Source organism: Parambassis ranga, chromosome 1, assembly GCF_900634625.1.
Source record: "Parambassis ranga chromosome 1, fParRan2.1, whole genome shotgun sequence".
NCBI lineage: Eukaryota > Metazoa > Chordata > Actinopteri > Ambassidae > Parambassis > Parambassis ranga.
Window position 1 is genome coordinate 5,581,047 of NC_041022.1, and position 17,016 is coordinate 5,598,062.

Below are 17,016 nucleotides of genomic sequence, written 5' to 3' on the forward strand. Positions count from 1 at the left end.
TGGGTCAGTGGTGGAAGGCAGCTGCTGGAGTGAACATGGGGCTGATACATGCTGGCCTTTTGTTTTTACTGGTTTGCCCTGCTTATTGTTTTCAGGCTGAAGGTAGCACTTGGGATGGTATGCAAGATCCTGATTCAGAGTTGGAGAGTATAGAGAGGGTGGTTGGTGAAGAAGTTTTACAAGCTCCTGTATTCAAAACCCAACTGGCAAGGAGCTCACCTGTTAGCAGATCAACAACACCTGCACCGGTGCTTCCTGCGTATGTCATTGTCTGGGCTGGCAGTGACCAGAAAGACCTCTTCAAGCCAGAAAATGGGACCAGACCTCTTCCAAAATCTGTCAAGAAAACACTACTTCCTTCCACTACTCCAGAACCCAACAAAACTGGTGGACCTCACAAGATTGAAATCCAATGCCACTTTGACCGAATGTATGTAAGAGTCCGAAGAACGATCTTTAAGACTACAGATGCATACCAGTATTTGAAGCTAGGTACTTGCCCTGTTAACGAGGGCAACAAGGCATTTTACTACCTTCTGTACGATGTGAAAACTGACTGTGGATTCAAGATAGTGGTTAGTAAAAACTTCATATTCAGAATATTTGTTTTGTACTTTATCTTTTTTTAACCTTGACCAGTACATAAAATGTTAATGTTCCAGAACAATCCAGGTTACTTGTCCATCAGCAATGTGCTCCACTACAATCCAAGAACTCCAGTTATGAGGGAAATGCCATTTCACATCCCCCTGAAGTGTAAACTCCCACGGTAAGACTTGCGTTAGACCAGCTATAAGACATTATTTTTCAATCTAACTTCTCCATGAGTTTTTTTCTTGCTTGTTGCAGGTTATTTCACTCCTATAATGTTGGCTTCCATCCTCGGCTGATGGGAGGCACAGTTTACAAAGCACTACAACCAAAAAGCAGCTTCACAATCAGCCTTCAAGATGGTAAGCCTTTCAAATGTGACTGGATGTTTGTATGCCGACAAGATTAGCACAACTTAAATCAAAGCTTTTTAAGCTGTCAAAGACAACTTCTAACATACCTGATGCAAATTTGACATCATTTCTAGTAGAAAGCTGGAGTCGACGGCTTTTAGTTTACATTTTTATTTTCATGTTAAAGTGTAAAAAAAAGCCATAGCAATTAAACAGTATGTAGTCTCAGGAATTATGGTATTTTATTATTAAAAAAAAAAAAAGGTAACAATCCATTATTCAGTCACACATGTGCTCCTGAGTTTCTAATTGTCTTGGTGACATCTCTCCCTTTCTGAAGCTTCAGGGAAACTACTCAGTGGCACCAAAACTTACGCCTTGGGACAGAGAATGTTCTTTGAGGCCAAAGGACCTGACAGCAACGTGAACCCTGGAAACAAAAGGCTGTACCTCAAGAAGTGCTTCATGACTGCCTCCAGAGACCCTAAATCAAGTCCTAAATATACAGTCATTGACAACCTAGGGTATTTTTGTACGATTTGTTTTTACTTAAATGTGCTTTATTATTCAGGGCTAAATGATAAACATGTGTTCTCTCATTGCAGCTGTATGACCGATAGCAAGCTGATACAGCAGTCCAGGTTCCTTACTAGTGACTCAAAGATGGTCGTAAAATTCAGTGTGGGCTCCTTGATGTTCAAAAATGTAGCTTCCTCTCCCTCACAGGTACTTTAAATGAGTGGAACTTGAGCTACATGCAGAGAGTGGGGAATATATCTTAATGCCAAAATTCACTGTCCTGCAGAAAGTCTACATGCACTGTGAGATTTCTGTGGGACCACTTACTCCAACTCGGAGTTCAAAGTCTTGCACGTATGATAGAGTGACCAGAAGGTGAGTTGAGCTAAACTAAGTTTAATCAAGGCCAACATTTGTTATAGTCTGCTTTATGAGCTGCTTTTATGCTTTAGGTGGACGGAGCTGTACGGTGACTCCTCTGTGTGCCTCTGCTGCAAATTCACTTGCTCATCAGGACAGCCAAAGGGTAAGTTTACACCTTGTGAAGTGCCTATGAAATGTTTTGTACAGATCAGATGATGAATGCATAATATTTTGCAGCTTTCAGAAGCTCGATCACAAGTCAGTCCTGGATGGTTGACGTGCACACAGAGGATGGCTACATGGAGGTCACGTCTCCTGAAGACTCATTCAGCCCTGATGACTCTGCATTCAGAATGAGTTACCCCAGTGTGGCAGAAGACCAAGACTGGGATGATGAATATTAAGATGTTAATGAGTTTTAAATAAAAATTTGCAGTACCTGGGACTCTGATACACTTCATTTAAGTCAGTTAGCAACGTACTCTTGAATTAACATGTCTGCATTTTTAAGCATCTCCTGAAAATGCATCACAGCCTCTCTGTAAATACAGTCGTGCACCACAAGGGGATGGAAGAGATTCACTGGCTTTGCTTTAATGAGCTCAGCAGGCAGTTCAATAACTCCACTCAGGGGGTTGCCAATAAGAATGTGGTTCAGCAGCTTTCTTTCAAGGCTACTCTCCATGAAGTCCAGCAAATCTCGCAGCCTACACACCACATCGTCTGGCTTCCACTGGGATGAATCTTTGGTCAGAAGCAGATGTATTAGGGCGGTTTTGTAATGAAAATCCTTCAGAACACTACTTGCTGATAATGCTGCTTGTCTTCTGTGGAGGAAATGTGCAATTCTGAGAGTCTGAATGTGGCAAGAGTTTTCAGGCAGGCTTTTAGAAAGGTGTTCTAAGAGATGGTCTTCATATGTGGTCAAGGAGAGAGTCCAGAAAGTATCTAAATCCTTAGAGGGCCACGGTGTAATGAAGAAATGAGCTTTGTTGTTAAATTTAACCACAGGTTTCATACTGAAGTTGATCTTCTTCCCCGATCTGAATCGAATGACCAGAGCACCTGGAGCATCGATGTAGCAGATGTTGAGTTCAAACTCATACTTGTGTGAAATCATCATCCATGCTTCTTTGATGGTGCCCTGAAACCATCGGGTAACCTGCGATTTTGAGAGGAAAGGAGTGCTTCTCGAGCAAAGGAGGCCATCGCAAGCATCTATTTTTTTTGTCTTTACGTTCTTGCTGTCACAGTGCAGCAGGCACACCATGTCCTCATCTGCATCAGAGGACTGACAGTAGCAGCCATTTTGAATTTTCTTATTTTCCACCAGCTTTATTACACCACAAAGCTGCATTTCTGACAACTGGTCACTTGCCTGGTTGTTGCAGAGGAGGTACTGAAAACTGTATGGCTCAGGTGGGTTGAGAGGGACAATTATTTCACACTCATTTAGTATGTGGAAATCCTCTATTAACATATCACCGTTTTTATCACAGATGATCCTCATGGCTTGTAACAGGTCATTTGCAAATCCCTCCAAAAACTCCTCCTTCCTCCTCGTCTTCTCAGATGAAACTTGAACACATTTAGCATAAAAATGCTGCAGGGTGCTGACGTCTGGCAGCAGCACATCTGCAGCAGTACACATCGCTGAGAAGGTTCCTCCTTGTTTTAACAGGTAGCATCTCTTCAGGTATTTTGTGAAGAAGTGAATCGTGGAAACGATGGAGACCATGTTCCAAATGTACCAGAGGTAATCGCTCTCCCAATCAACAACAGACTTCTTTGAAGTTTTATTTTCTGATGTCTTGGTGTGGATGTGAGAATGAGGGGTTTTCTGTTCTTTAGAGCTCTCCACAAGGTTTTCTTGGCGTTCTCCTGGGACAGTCGAAGAACCATCAGGCTGGATGTCTTTTGTGTTTAGCTCAGGTGATATTTGTGAAGTTTTCAAAGCAGTCTCGGGTTCACTAGGATCTGATTTAGCAGTGACACCTCCCTGTGGTAATTTATGATCAGCACTACCTTTCTCCGAGTCTTCAGTCGTTTCCAAGTTTGGAATCTTATTTACTGCAGTGACATGTTGACCAGTGTTTTTTCTGTCATCCAGCGGCCCTTCGCTGTCAGTGTGAGCCGTCTTCTCGCTGACAGGTGACGCTTCCTGGTCCAGTTTCGCTTCCTCTCTCAGCAGCTTCCCTTCATGCCTTTGCATTCTCGCTGTGATGAAATCATCCAACTCCTCCAGCCCAGGGTCATCCCTCGGACACATCAGAAGACCCAGAGCCACCATGAACACTCGGAGCAGAGTTTCCTGCATCATCAGTACTCTCTGTGAATGGATCAAAGAGCAATGTTCAGAGGATTTAAAATGATTTTGTAATCAGTTTGCTAAAACAAAAGACTAAATGACAACACATGAAGTGACGCGTACGAATATGTTGAGATGTGTTCCTGTTAGCACATTTCTCAGTGAAGCAAAGCCACAGAGAACAAAGTGACTTCCTCGATGGCATGGAAGTATCTTTACCCTTTTCTTTCTGTGGTTACATTCATTGTGTATTGAAATAAAATTAAAGCAGAAGAAAAAGAATACGCACCAATGCAAGCGATAGATTTTCTTAGTACTGCAGGGTTATAGTATGTGATGAGGTATGAAGGAGGAACCAGAAATCAACCTTGCACAGATGCAGGCTGTGTGTGATCTCTTCCTATTTTAGATGTAGGTTGTCTTTGGTAACTTATTTCCTGTACACCCTGCCCATGTGCTCTGCTGTGACATTTTTCCTGTTCAACACTCAAAAGAAAAAAAGTAGCACAGACTTCCTGTAAGTTTAACTGTCTCTTCAAACAGTCTGAGTGTTTACTATGAGCCACTGAAACTGTTTTAACAATCATACATTTTACTGTGACAGAAACAGTATTAGGCAACATTGTTTTGTCAAACAGAAGCTATGTGTAGAAAATGTTTTGTGTCCCCTGCCTTTTATCTTTTTTGTGGGCTGCTTCTAGTTGTTCTGGTTTGTCAGGCTCTGTATCAGTCAGTGTGTTTAAAAGAGCTGTGTGTAATAAACTGCTGGTTATATCTCTGACATTTAACAATAGCTTTGGATGCAACAAACCAATGTTCCTCTGTGGAAACATATTCACCTTTCACCTCACTGAAAACAAACAAATCTTCCAGCCAAAGCCACATATATTTGAATGGTTCGGGACCAGTTTTGCATGTCTGGATTGTTACGGCTATACATGAGCACAGCTGCGTCCTCATGCTTCAAACATGCACCTGATATTACTTTCATCTGTCTAAGTATATACACACATTGATGTGAATTGTGAAAAATAAGGAGTGGACACTATACGAGTGTTTTCTGAGCACTACTTTGGAAAAAAATGTGTGTGCTAAATGAGAATCTTTTGTTACGTGACACAGGTACCTGCAAAGGGAGGGGCCTGATGACAGATGATGTGGTCGGCTTTGAACATCACCAGAGCATTCAAGAAGTACCTTACAATCAGACGGAGATTACAGTGTTTGTGAAAAGTACAAGAAACTGTGAATTATTTACTAAGGAAGTTGTTATTGAATTGTGTTTACTTTGGATCTCTCCATCAGTCCCAAGTTAAAAGGTAAGTGTGGGTCGTGTTTTGAAACAAAACATACTGTGTACTTTTTAATATTAAACTGATGAAACCTCATTCAAGTGGATAGTTGAAATTCTAGTTTCAAATGCTCCTATAACTATAATGCTTTCTGAATCATTTAAACTATATTTAGCAAAAAATAGCACAAATGCAATATAATAAATATTAAAAGGGAGAAAATATTGTAATTGTCATATCATTTAAATCAGTGATTTGTTTTAGGAATGTTGAGACCCAGCGATTTCACAGTGTTGTATCGGATTTTAGCCACTTTACAGTTTGTGTCTTCTATTCGTCGTGGTTTTCGTTTTCATATTGTGCCAAAGAATAACACACCTGGACTGCAGGCGGGCCCAGGTGCTTGCGTGAGGAGTGATGTTGTTGTAATACAGGTACATGTAGAATTTGGTTTGCTATTGTGTTGTACAAATAAGTCCTAAACACGACATTGTCTACATGTAAGAAAATTTCACATCATAAAGCATTAAAGGTGATTTCAACTTTCCCTCAGCCCATCTTAAATATGTAAAACAGAAAAATATTTTTGACCAAAGCTTCAGACGCAGCTCGAAAAGGACTCATTTTAACAACACAATGGATTTGATGTGTCTTTATGTGCTTCTTTTTTTTATAGATTTAACCACATTCAAACCGAAGACCCACCAAATCTGACACAATGGATAAGTTCCGTGTGATGATCCAGTTCCTCCAATCTAATCAGGAGTCTTTTATGAATGGGATCTGTGTTATTATGGTACTAGCCAGTGCTCAGATGTACTCTACCTTTGAGTTCAGCTGCCCCTGTATGCCAGACTACAACTACACCTATGGGGTGGGACTCCTTATTGTTCCTCCTATATGGTTCTTTTTGTTAGGGTTTGTAATGAACAATAATGTGTCCATACTGGCGGAGGAGTGGAAAAGGCCGACAGGAAAACGGAAGAAGGATCCAGCAATCTTACGCTACATGTTTTGTTCAATCACTCAGAGATCCTTGATAGCACCTGCACTGTGGGTGTCTGTCACGCTCATGGATGGGAAGAGCTTCATCTGTGCTTTCAGCATCGACTTGGACATTGACAAGTTTGGGAATTACAGTCTTGTTAAAGGGTTGTCACAGACAGAGAAGCTTAAACTGCTGGCGAGGATTCCATGTAAAGACCCCTTTGAGCCTCAGGAATTAAAAGTGGCAGCAACACACTACATCAAATTTATATCACAGGTACTGTGGTATTTTTTTTTGTCTTTTTGCATGACTGTTCTTTGAATAGTTATTTAGCAAGCCATTTAACCATTTACTTTGGAAAAAAGCTGTTAGCTGTTAAGGCTACTTGTTTATTTCAAAATGAACATTCACTGGAAATGACACTCACATCAGCTAAACTATCGAGCTAATGTTGCCTTCTGCATTAAGCGGTGCTGAATCATTACAGACCGCTAAATCATTTATCATTATCATTCAAATGTTTTAAAGAGGTCCAGGTCCAATAAATAGTTATCTCAAGTGCAGGATCACTTCACGTAGGAACGAATGCCAATAGGAGCCTTTCTCACATGTTAGTGGGTGTTGCTTGGCTTGGAATGAATAGGGTCAGTTTTCGAAGACCTCGGTATCTCTAAAAACCAGACTGCACTATCTTCACATCACAGCACAATCACTCAGCCCTTCACATCACCCTCAACTTTTCTTGGTCACTTATTAGATAATAGATATGCTTCTAAATGCATTATTCATGGAAATGGATTCTATCTCAGTGCTTCTAAAACACACTGTTATCGAGGTCTTTGATTAACTCAATGGCTGTTATACAGGAAGAGAGAAAAGGTCTATTGATAATTGTATTAATGAGCAAGTCAGGAAGCTGCTAAATGTTTCCTTAATTATATCTGAGAGTAAAACCTTTCCTAACTAGTGTATCTGCAAAGACGCAGACTGATCGGAGGATTTCACAGTACTGGATCATGATGAAACTCCTGTTTGTACATTAATAAACTGAATTATGTCTATTTTACAGGTCTGCGGGTGGATGTTTTTGCTTATGATAACCATCGCTGCCTTTATGATCCGAGCTATTCGCCCATGCTTCACTCAGGCCGCCTTCCTCAAAACCAAGTACTGGTCTCACTACATCGACATTGAGCGCAAAATGTTCGACGAGACCTGCAAGGAGCACGCCAAGAGCTTCGCCAAGGTTTGCATCCACCAGTACTTCGAGAACATCAGCGGAGAGATGCGAAACTTCCACGGATATCACTCAAAGGGGAGCGACAGCGATGATGAAGACGAGGATAAAAAGAAGAGCGATGAAGAAAAGCTTCTAGGTATCAGGGCCCAGGATGATATGAACAAAGTTTTGTGGAACTGGCACACCTGTAAGCCAGCTCTGGCTCTCAGAAAAGATCAAATAGATGGTGTAAACAATGGCCAACTGAATGGAAAAATCAACGGAGCAGTAAATGGGTTCGTGCAGGAACACACCTATGATGTAGAGAAAAAGGAATGGGCGGTGTATTACAGCAAGGTCTGAAGAGTTAAAGACGAACAGGATTTTTTTTGTTTACTTTACTATTTTGGTATTCGCATAAATAAAAATATAACAGTGCATTCATATCCTGTTTTATTTCAATGCACTATTTTGACTGATTATAATGTGTAGCTACTGTAAGTTGTTTCAAGACTGTCAACATGCAATTTTTGCAGTTTATGTTCATGCAGTTTACTCACAGTATGTCTGCTACTGGGTGTAGTCCAAAACATGTTGTTTTTATAGTTATGTTATTTACCTCTGTGTTAGCTATGTGTCTCAAAATTTCCTTCAAAACACACTCATCAGCTCATCAAAAAACACAACTGTAAATTCTAGGCTGCTGATAAGAGCTACCGATTCAGGCTGCTAGTAAAGCATTATTATTACAGCACACTGGAGAGTTCTCATTGATAACAGCACTAATGAATGTTTGTGTTGCTCTCAAGTGCGGGGCCATCATAAATATTCCCAGAGCACAAGACAGAAACACAGGTCATATGAGCAAGGAAAAATCTGTTTGCACTTCGAGCACTGATTGGTCCTGCTTTAAAGAGCAGGGCTGTTTGTAAGACGTAACAGCCTTTCACTTATGTCATAAAGATTAGCCTGAAATAGCCTTACATTGGCTGTTATGAACAGTTGGGTAATGAAAACTAAATAAGTGAGTCAGTTTTCAGACAGCTCTACGGTGCTACCGTCTCCACTGTATCTGACAAACCTATGATTCATGCAAACACAAAAGGTTGTGGCAGCCAAAGCTATTTACATGTCACTCAGAAAACAAGGTCGGCATTTGCATCTCTCTTATTTTGTTGCCCTGTGCTTGGTTCTGCCAGTCACTCCTGATGCTGGTTTTACTTCACTAGATATTCTACTTTACATGTACTTAATTTGTAAGATATTCTGTTAGATTCATTTTTATTATTGCTGTTCTTTTAAATACTAATATTTATTGCATGAAACACCCAGGAGTCACCCTGATGAGGGTGAAAACCCAAATGTTATGAGTAAAAACTAAATGAAAATACAACTATGTGAATTCAAAGTTCCATTTTGTGTTTTTCTTTATGTTGCTTCCAATCTTCTTAAAATAAAAATGCCTTAACCATCCATCCATCCATCCATTTTCGACCAATTATCCGGGGCCGGGTTGCGGGGGGCAGCAGTCTAAGCAGGGACACCCAGACTTCCCTCTCACCGGACACTTCTTCCAGCTCCTCCTGGGGGATCCCGAGTGGTTCCCAGGCCAGCTGAGAGACATAGTCTCTCCACCACCGTCCTGGGTCCTCCCCGGGGTCTCCTCCCAGTGGGACATGCCCAGAACACCTCACCAGGAATATCCTTTAAACACTTTCTTACAGTATCTTTATGAAGTTGTTGATTAAGTGGTATTATCGCTACATTTCACAAGAGGGCGTACTCCTACCAAAAACACCACCCTTTACATGCCAACAATGACAACACAACTTGTAGCTACAACACATCACGTTTGAATCCAAAACGTGCAACAATGCATGCAGAGTATTTACGACTGTATTTATGCTTTTGCATCAGTGCAGTCGATCCAGCTGTTCCTCAGTACTCAGGAGTAATGTCATTACTAGAGCAAGAGGAGGGGAAGGGGGGGGAGGTGAATGAAAATGGCATGTATCCCATTGAAGCCTCACCCTCCCTCCCACCCTGCCCCCAGGGGGATTAGTGGAGCAGCACTCCCCTTGACCGTCTCACAGCTCGCCCAGTAGCCCAGCAGCTGTTCTCTCCCTCAGCGAATTGGCAGCCGTAGCTGCTGGTGTGGGGGTGGACGTGCAGGCAACGTCTTTGTCAAGCCTGTGATTTTTCTCTCTGTGTCTCTGTCTATGCTTTTCCACACAGTCATATCCTCTTATGGGTAAAGACACTTCCTTGTTCTTGTTCTTCCTGTTTGTATATGTATTTATAGGCAGCAGATCAAACCAAGCAAACACTAATAGGTATACTACTTTAAAAATACAGTCCGTGTTTGTGTGAAGGGAGGAAAAGGTGAAAGTGATTGTATCGTTTCTTCTTTTTATGACCTCCACTTCACACAAATGGCTTTGTTTTGGTTGTGAGGACGTCAGCCATGCGCATGCTACTGACTGGGGCCTCCCTTGACTTTGCTGCAAGTGTCTCTCTTGTCTCCCTCTCACATATACATGCACAGGGGTGTGCGCATACAGACACATACACATCAGCATGCTTGCAGGCGCCCTATTCGTCAGTGTCTGGCTCATTTTGCCTTCCTTCTGCCTACAGATTGGAGGACAGAGGTAGCGAGGGAGGGCTTAGGGAGAGAAGAGTTGCGAGGCAAAACGGCTGGTCACATGAGCAGAGATCTGTTTACAAACCCAAGGCAGAGCAGAGCAGAGCAAGGGGAGGAAGGGAAAGGCGAATTGCAGGCTGTCTCTGAGCACCATTATGGATTGAAAGAGGAAGAGGGGAAGCCTGCCATGACAAAGCCAGCTGGAGGTGCGAGAGGCTGAATGCGACACACGCAGACACACTCTTGCACACACACCCGCCTTTGTCTCTGTTTTTTTTTTTCTCAATTGAAGTAGCAGATGGTTAGAGGGAGAGTAGGATCCCCCCCTACGCACACACACACATCAACTGACTGACACACAAACACATACACGCACCAGCAAAACACCAAACCCAGCAAGAGGACTGTTGTTGTCTGCATGGAGCTGTCCTCACTTTGTTTCGGATTTGAAGGAAGCACATCTCTGCCTTCTATACTGAGGAGGAATACCAAGATCAGAGGACTGGAGGAGGAGACAACAGAGGAAACAAGAGGGGGATGAGAAGTGTGAAAATCCTCTGTTAAAAAAAGCAGCTTTAGGAGGAAGACAAAGCACAGATTAATGTCAGACAATTGCCTTCACTGGGTGAGAACTGTCATTTTGGACGCTGGATGTCATTGAATTTGGTGAAGGGACGACACTGCAGAAGTGAAGCCAAAGAGGCCCCATTCTACTGGAAATGTAAGTATTTCCTGTAACCAAGCAGCCAGCGTTGTTTATGACATTGTGATCGAGTGAGATTCAGCTCCTGAACTGCACATGACGTGAGGCATCTGAAAAACAATCAACAACATTTCTTTGTCTCTTCTTCCTCTTCTGCTTCCTCCTCTCTCCTCTGATGACATCATTCTGCCTGGGATCCAGGAACACATGAGGTCTCCAGTTCTGGTCCAAACCCCAGTTCCAAATCTCCCAATCTTAACGCGGAGTTGTTAATCCAGATTTGGGAATGCTGGGCAGCACAGACTGCTGAGCCAACAAAACCACACCTCCAGAGGATTTGTGGATTCTGAGCAAATCTGAAAATCTTGATGGTTGTTTTTGCATAAGCTAACACAACCCAACAAAGAGGGCGATCCAGCACACGGGGGGTGACTGAATCTGGGCTCCAAAACTGACTCAGAGTGTCCGAAGCTGCAGCCCACGAGTTTGGCTCTTCTCCACAGGCCTTCTGCTGACAGGGTCTGAGTTTACTGCTGCTGCCTTGGGAGTCAAATTTCATGCAACCATTCCAATGGTGTAACGGTAAGTGAGTGGATTTCTTTGCTGTTTGCTAACACTTTTTAAACGCAGTTCCTTAGTTGCTGTCTTTAGTCTCTACGTGCGGTGGAGGCTGTAGATTATGTTTTTATATCTAAGGTAAGGGAATATGTCTTTGACATATGTAGTTCACTGTCTAAACCTCTAAATTTAATTTTTGAATGCTTGATTCATAATTGTATTTCTCATTAGACCACAAAAGGTCTTCCCTACACTACTGCCCCCCTCCTTGTAAATCCCCCCCTAACTCCCTACCATGTTATATTATCTACCCCACACCCCCCACAGTGTGCAAGCTGTGCACATTCACTCACTCTAAAGAGAGACACATGGACATTTAGAGGCTGGCAAAGAGCATCCTTGCTGCAAATTAATAGGAACACATGTGGCCTGTGGAAGTGGGGCTTCCTCTGCTATTGTTTTACCAAATGGTCCTTGTCCCCAGAGTTCATTTGGTTTAATACACCACCCCTCCTCACACAGTATTTCTATCCTACCAGACAGCCTTACCCTTACACCCCCCAGGTCTCTCTCTCTCTCTCTCTCTCTCTCACACACACACACACACTCACACACACTCTACCCATCACCTCGACAGAGTCTGTGGAACAGATGGTGGTGTGGCGGAAGTGGTGTCTGTCCTTCATGTTTGTCTTGTTCACAGCCAATTAACGAGCAGTCCTAGGAGCGCCTCAGTTGCCACCACAGTGCCAGTCGCAGCTCCCTGAACACACCTGCATCCAAGCAAATACAAATTATTACATTTAAGTCCTCAACAAATAATTGAAGATGATTCAGAGAGTCACGCAGACTCACAGTCTGGTGTAACCAGAAGCCTTTGTTCTACAAGTTCCAGTTAATGATCAACAGCCTGCTTTCTTTCTCCAGTGATTCCTCTATATTCACTGTAAATACATCATGTTCACAAATGATACTCTTGGTTCACTTTTTCCTTACAAAGGAAAACCATTATCTTTCCGTCTACTGTCACAACAAAGAAACTTGTCTGTACAAATTGCACATCTTATGTGTTTGCTACAGATTTAGACATGGGCTGTCTGTGCTGCTGTTTACTGTGGACCTTTCAATACAGGTGATTATATTGGGAAAATAAACAATGTTGCAAGACTGGATATTTTTCTTTCCTTCTATTTTTGAGGCAAAAAGAAATGCACTGTATACTATTTTGGAGTTATGCCCTTTTTTAAAAACAAAAAATGAGGAGGAGTTAAAAACCTAACATGCACAAGACCTTTACCCTACAAAGTAGCAAATGTGTGTTAAGAGTGATCTTTATCTGCAAACTCTTCCTGGCAGGATGCTTGTGTGGTTTGGGTTTTCATCGCTCTGAACACTACTGCAGCATGACGTCTGACATCTATCACCTCCCGCTCAATGTGTATGTCATTGTGCTGGGCATCGGCCTCTTTGTCTTCATGCTCAGCCTCATCTTCTGCTGCTACCTTTTCAGGTAGGTGGAGGGGGTATGTGACAGCAGTGCGTCACAGCAGGTTAAAATTAATTCATAATTATCTTAGTAATGAGGTGTGATGATGATAGCAGCAAAGATAGGAGAAAAACATGCTTATTTTTGGTGTATTGCAATAAACATTATTCATACTATATATGCTGCAAAAGCAAAATAATTAAATTATTATACCTGCCACTGCCTTACCAGATTTACTGGTAATTACAAAACAAAATATAAGCATGCACACTTATTTTATATTAAAAACAGATTAAATGGCATTATGCATTTAATGTTGGAGCTCAAAAAATCTGCCACTCGTGTTTTAGTGCCACTTGTCACACTGCCAATTGTTTTGATTTACTGTACCTAATCTTTGCTGTTTTGAGTCACTCGCTGTTCTCATCAGTGTTGTTTTCAGATGCAACAGGCAGCTGTTAGTGAAAGCTCTTAAAGCCACAAGAAAACACCTGCAAGGCCACAAATGGAAGACAAAGTTAGCAACCAAAACCTGACCCTCAAGCATAAAAACGCTGCAAGAGAAAAATCTAATGTTGCTCTGGGAGTGCTTGATGTATAAACATTAATGCTATGCTACTGCTAATAAGCTGCCTCCATTAATTACATGAGGCAGGTATTGTTTTTTGTATTCTTTGAATATCCAGGTGTGTGTTATCAAACAAACTACCTAAAATAGATGTAAAACCAACATCTTAAAGGGACAGTTCACCCCAAATCGAATGTCATATTCCACTTCGCTGTACGGTATCAGCAGCAGAGATTTATCTCTCATCTCCATTATAATGGAACTACACAGCACTTTATAGCACAGTCTGTTTGCTGAACTCATGACTCAGTTACTGAAGGAAATCTACAGGCCCCATTTCCATAATTTAACTATTAACTAAACCTTGCATCACTGCGCACATTCCAGTATCAACAGGCCTGTGTTTGTGACAAAATAACTTCATGTAAACATTAATAGTGTTGGTGCATGGGTAAATACACATCGCCTGCTGTAAAGTGAGTGAGACAGTTTCACTTTTAGCACCACAATCAGAGTGCCATGTAGTTACATTATTATTGGAGAAATCACAATAACACTTCGACCTTTGATGTCCAGGTTACTTCAGAATTTTTACTGGTATATGTTCTTCAAATGTTGATGATTATAGGTCCCAAAAGTGCAGTCAAGGTCAATGAAATAATAAACATTGAATTAAAGTATGCCAGGGCTGACCACAGAGTCATTATCTCTTCACAGACTGTTCCACAAACCCGAGAAGCCAGTACCACATAATATTTAAAAGAAAATAAGCCGCATTTACCTTTATAATTTGTGACCTTGTGACCTAAATTACAGTTATTGCATTTGCTTTACAGATGTTGTCCTTTCTGTGTCTCTCTCAGGTTGAAACAACAAGGAACAAGGGAGCAGTTTAGCTACAATGAGGTATGTCAACGCAGTTTCTGTCACTCTGGGTGAACATGTAACACCAGCTTATAAATACTAGTATAGCATTTCACACTGTTGTCATCCACTGTGAAACCTAACACCCCCCCCCCCCTTTATAGATGGCCATGGCCACATGTATATGTGTCATAAGCCCAGTTTTGAAATGTTAATCCAGCTGCTGTGTGAGAAAGGACTCATAAGGTGAACAGGTAGCAGGGTGTGACAGCGTAGTGTGTTGACAGTAGCTAACAGCCTCGGGGAAAGTGGAACTGTAGGTGCAGCTCTCTGTTTTTTTATGTGTGTTGCATGTTGCAGATGATTTGAAGCCAATCACAACTGGTTCCTGAACCAACCTGAAGCATTGGAGTTACATTACATTAGCTTTAATGCTGACAAATCATTCACATGATCCTCTCCCCTTTTTTTCCTCCCCATTATAGGTGGTGCTGAAGGGAGCCAGCAAGAAACTGAGTCTTCTTGGAGTAAGTCACAGTTTCTGCTAAAAGCTTATACACAACACAGATCCTGTATGTTGTAAACAATGGCAGCTGCACACGTTTCATATTATACCCACACTGTTTCCGTGCCAACTCATATGATCCATTTATGAGCTGGGCGGGTTTCTGGGCTGGGTAACTAAATCAATTTCTACATTCAGATGTGATTAACATGCTGCACATACCCAGGGTGGAGATGTCCTGAAATATCTTTAAAAAATGTCAGAAAGAGAGAGAGAGAGAGACAGAGAGAGCCTGCAGAATGTAGGGCTCCAGGAATAACTGCACTCATTCAAAATGCATTATAAAAAAGATCTCTTCCCTGTCTCTTGTGATTCCTATAAAGACCGATTCCATCTCTCTCTCTCTCAAGAAAAAGAAAAAGACCACAGCCCAGGGATCATTTTGATTCTAACTTTTGTGTCCAATATCTAAAAGCGTCCTGTTGCTCGGAAACACATTTAAAACACCGGCATATTTGATCTTTTGCAGTTACATTGAATACATTTGTTACTGTAATGACATGGTATATTAGGCCCCGTTCACACTGGGGAAAAAAATGTGGCTTAAGCGGGATTTAGCCGCATCCAGATCAATCCAGATGTGTTTTTTTCCGAGTGTGAACATCTCCAATCCAGCTGAATCCAGTTTGATTTCAAGCCGGCTAGATCCACCCTCGAGAGGTGGATCTAGCAGGATTGGCTCAAATGTGGCTCAGGTGTGAACGCAAATGTGGCTAGCGAATCCGGCTTGCCACATTATTAGCCATATTACGAGGCGCCACCTAGTGGTTTGGAGAACAGCAAACACGCTGGATGAAGCCGGATTGAGTGCGGACACAACTGTGTGCTAGCCAGATTTGAAAATAGGTCTGAACGCATCCAGCTTAAAGGCTGTCTGGGCTCAATCCTACTCTAGCTGGAATGACTTTCTCCAGTGTGAACGGGGCCTTAGCTGTGGTGGAGCCTCCACTCTTTGGAGAGGTCACATTAACTAACCTCGCTGTTGTTTTTGTCCCTGCAGCAAACTTGTGCGGTTTGTCTGGAAGAATTCAGGACCCGGGATGAACTGGGAGTGTGTCCGTGCTCACACGCATTTCACAAGAAGTGAGTGCTGTTTTACAGAAACAAGAAATCATATTAATTTGACATCTCATGTGAGAAAAAAAAACAGACACACTTTCTTTGTTTACCTGATAAATTATGACAAATTTAATCCTCCCTTTAGGACGTTAGCTTAAATTGGCTTAGCTTAAAATACGAAAATGCTAGCTTTACATAGGAACTTGAAAGGCTAAAATCACAGATTAAAAACACAACTTAAAGTAATTACGCTAAAAGAAGTGAGGTGTAAAGTTTATTTGTCTGTTTAAGAGGTACTATTATGAATGGATTTACTCACCTTAAAGAGCTAAAATGGTGGTTTCCCTGTTTTTAGTCTTTGCGCTATGCTAAGCTAACCAGCTACTCAGTGTTTACACTGAAAACATACCAATACCGATGGTAAAACAATACTTCAGTACTTACAGTATGAACCAGTACTAAAAGTAGTTCCTACAATACTAAAACCAGCTGCTAGAAGCAGTCTTAATAGATCATTGATAGTGAAACATCTGTATGTTTGGAGCAAGTTAGCCGTTGTAGCTGCTAGAAGCTACGCAGGAAACCGAGGAGCTATTAGATGATAAATGGAAAAAGAGTCATAATACACAAATGTGTTTTTGTTCTTGTGCTACAAATGAGTGTTATTTTAACGTTTTTTATAGAGTTGCTAGTAATTTACTTACCTTAGGACAGTGCCAGGCTTCCTTTTGTTTTCTTTCCACTGTGCTAAGCTAAGCTAAGCTAAGCTAACTGGCTACTTAGTTGTGGAAGAAGGAAATCATTGTGACACCTATACTCCAGTGCAAGTAACATATAAAAAAAACCCTACTACTACTACAGACACTGTATGCTGGAAGTGGAACAAATGTGAATTGTAGTATTTTGTATATATTTGAATGTACTGGTCCAACAGCT

The 17,016-nt window shown here is 41.7% G+C and overlaps 4 protein-coding genes across 6 annotated transcripts in view; 3 read left to right on the plus strand and 1 right to left on the minus strand.

Annotated features, from left to right (window-relative positions):
- zp3c (zona pellucida glycoprotein 3c) lies at window positions 1-2,264 on the plus strand. The gene is made up of 8 exons (XM_028409774.1): window positions 1-575; window positions 663-769; window positions 850-953; window positions 1,285-1,468; window positions 1,550-1,670; window positions 1,750-1,838; window positions 1,916-1,989; window positions 2,064-2,264. Exons 1-8 carry the CDS (start codon window positions 36-38, stop codon window positions 2,228-2,230), a joined length of 1,386 nt encoding a protein of 461 aa, XP_028265575.1. The 5' UTR covers window positions 1-35; the 3' UTR covers window positions 2,231-2,264.
- LOC114438058 (inositol 1,4,5-trisphosphate receptor-interacting protein) lies at window positions 2,254-16,214 on the minus strand. 2 transcript variants are annotated; one of them, XM_028409145.1, is made up of 3 exons: window positions 15,997-16,214; window positions 12,168-12,311; window positions 2,254-4,155 (listed from the first exon to the last, which is right to left on the minus strand). In XM_028409145.1, exons 2-3 carry the CDS (start codon window positions 12,222-12,224, stop codon window positions 2,293-2,295), a joined length of 1,920 nt encoding a protein of 639 aa, XP_028264946.1. In that variant the 5' UTR covers window positions 12,225-12,311; window positions 15,997-16,214; the 3' UTR covers window positions 2,254-2,292. The 2 variants fall into 2 exon arrangements, with proteins under 2 accessions (XP_028264946.1, XP_028265037.1); XM_028409236.1 differs by lacking the exons at window positions 12,168-12,311; window positions 15,997-16,214 and adding an exon at window positions 4,424-4,533.
- On the plus strand, window positions 5,348-7,996 carry calhm1b (calcium homeostasis modulator 1b). The gene is made up of 3 exons (XM_028410598.1): window positions 5,348-5,453; window positions 6,103-6,690; window positions 7,484-7,996. Exons 2-3 carry the CDS (start codon window positions 6,145-6,147, stop codon window positions 7,994-7,996), a joined length of 1,059 nt encoding a protein of 352 aa, XP_028266399.1. The 5' UTR covers window positions 5,348-5,453; window positions 6,103-6,144.
- LOC114438712 (RING finger protein 122) overlaps window positions 10,356-17,016 on the plus strand; it is a 7,923-nt gene continuing 1,262 nt past the window's right edge. The window contains exons 1-7 of one of the 2 annotated variants that reach the window (XM_028410359.1): window positions 10,356-10,998; window positions 11,182-11,562; window positions 12,619-12,670; window positions 12,895-13,048; window positions 14,456-14,498; window positions 14,942-14,983; window positions 16,022-16,104. In XM_028410359.1, coding sequence (XP_028266160.1) covers window positions 12,942-13,048; window positions 14,456-14,498; window positions 14,942-14,983; window positions 16,022-16,104 — 275 coding nt within the window. In that variant the 5' untranslated portion in view covers window positions 10,356-10,998; window positions 11,182-11,562; window positions 12,619-12,670; window positions 12,895-12,941. The remainder of the gene's footprint in view (window positions 10,999-11,181; window positions 11,563-12,618; window positions 12,671-12,894; window positions 13,049-14,455; window positions 14,499-14,941; window positions 14,984-16,021; window positions 16,105-17,016) is intronic. The other variant, XM_028410273.1, reaches the window with a different exon arrangement.

Excerpts from the sequence above, each read along its gene's own strand:
- zp3c (XM_028409774.1), top strand. The coding sequence starts at position 36 with ATGGGGCTGATACATGCTGGCCTTTTGTTTTTACTGGTTTGCCCTGCT. Across the intron at positions 576-662 it reads ACTGTGGATTCAAGATAGTG|AACAATCCAGGTTACTTGTC; the intron begins GTTAGTAAAAAC and ends TTAATGTTCCAG. Across the intron at positions 1,671-1,749 it reads TAGCTTCCTCTCCCTCACAG|AAAGTCTACATGCACTGTGA; the intron begins GTACTTTAAATG and ends ACTGTCCTGCAG.
- LOC114438058 (XM_028409145.1), bottom strand. The coding sequence starts at position 12,224 with ATGAAGGACAGACACCACTTCCGCCACACCACCATCTGTTCCACAGAC. Across the intron at positions 4,156-12,167 it reads GTTCCACAGACTCTGTCGAG|AGAGTACTGATGATGCAGGA; the intron begins GTGATGGGTAGA and ends ATCCATTCACAG.
- calhm1b (XM_028410598.1), top strand. The coding sequence starts at position 6,145 with ATGGATAAGTTCCGTGTGATGATCCAGTTCCTCCAATCTAATCAGGAG. Across the intron at positions 6,691-7,483 it reads ACATCAAATTTATATCACAG|GTCTGCGGGTGGATGTTTTT; the intron begins GTACTGTGGTAT and ends TCTATTTTACAG.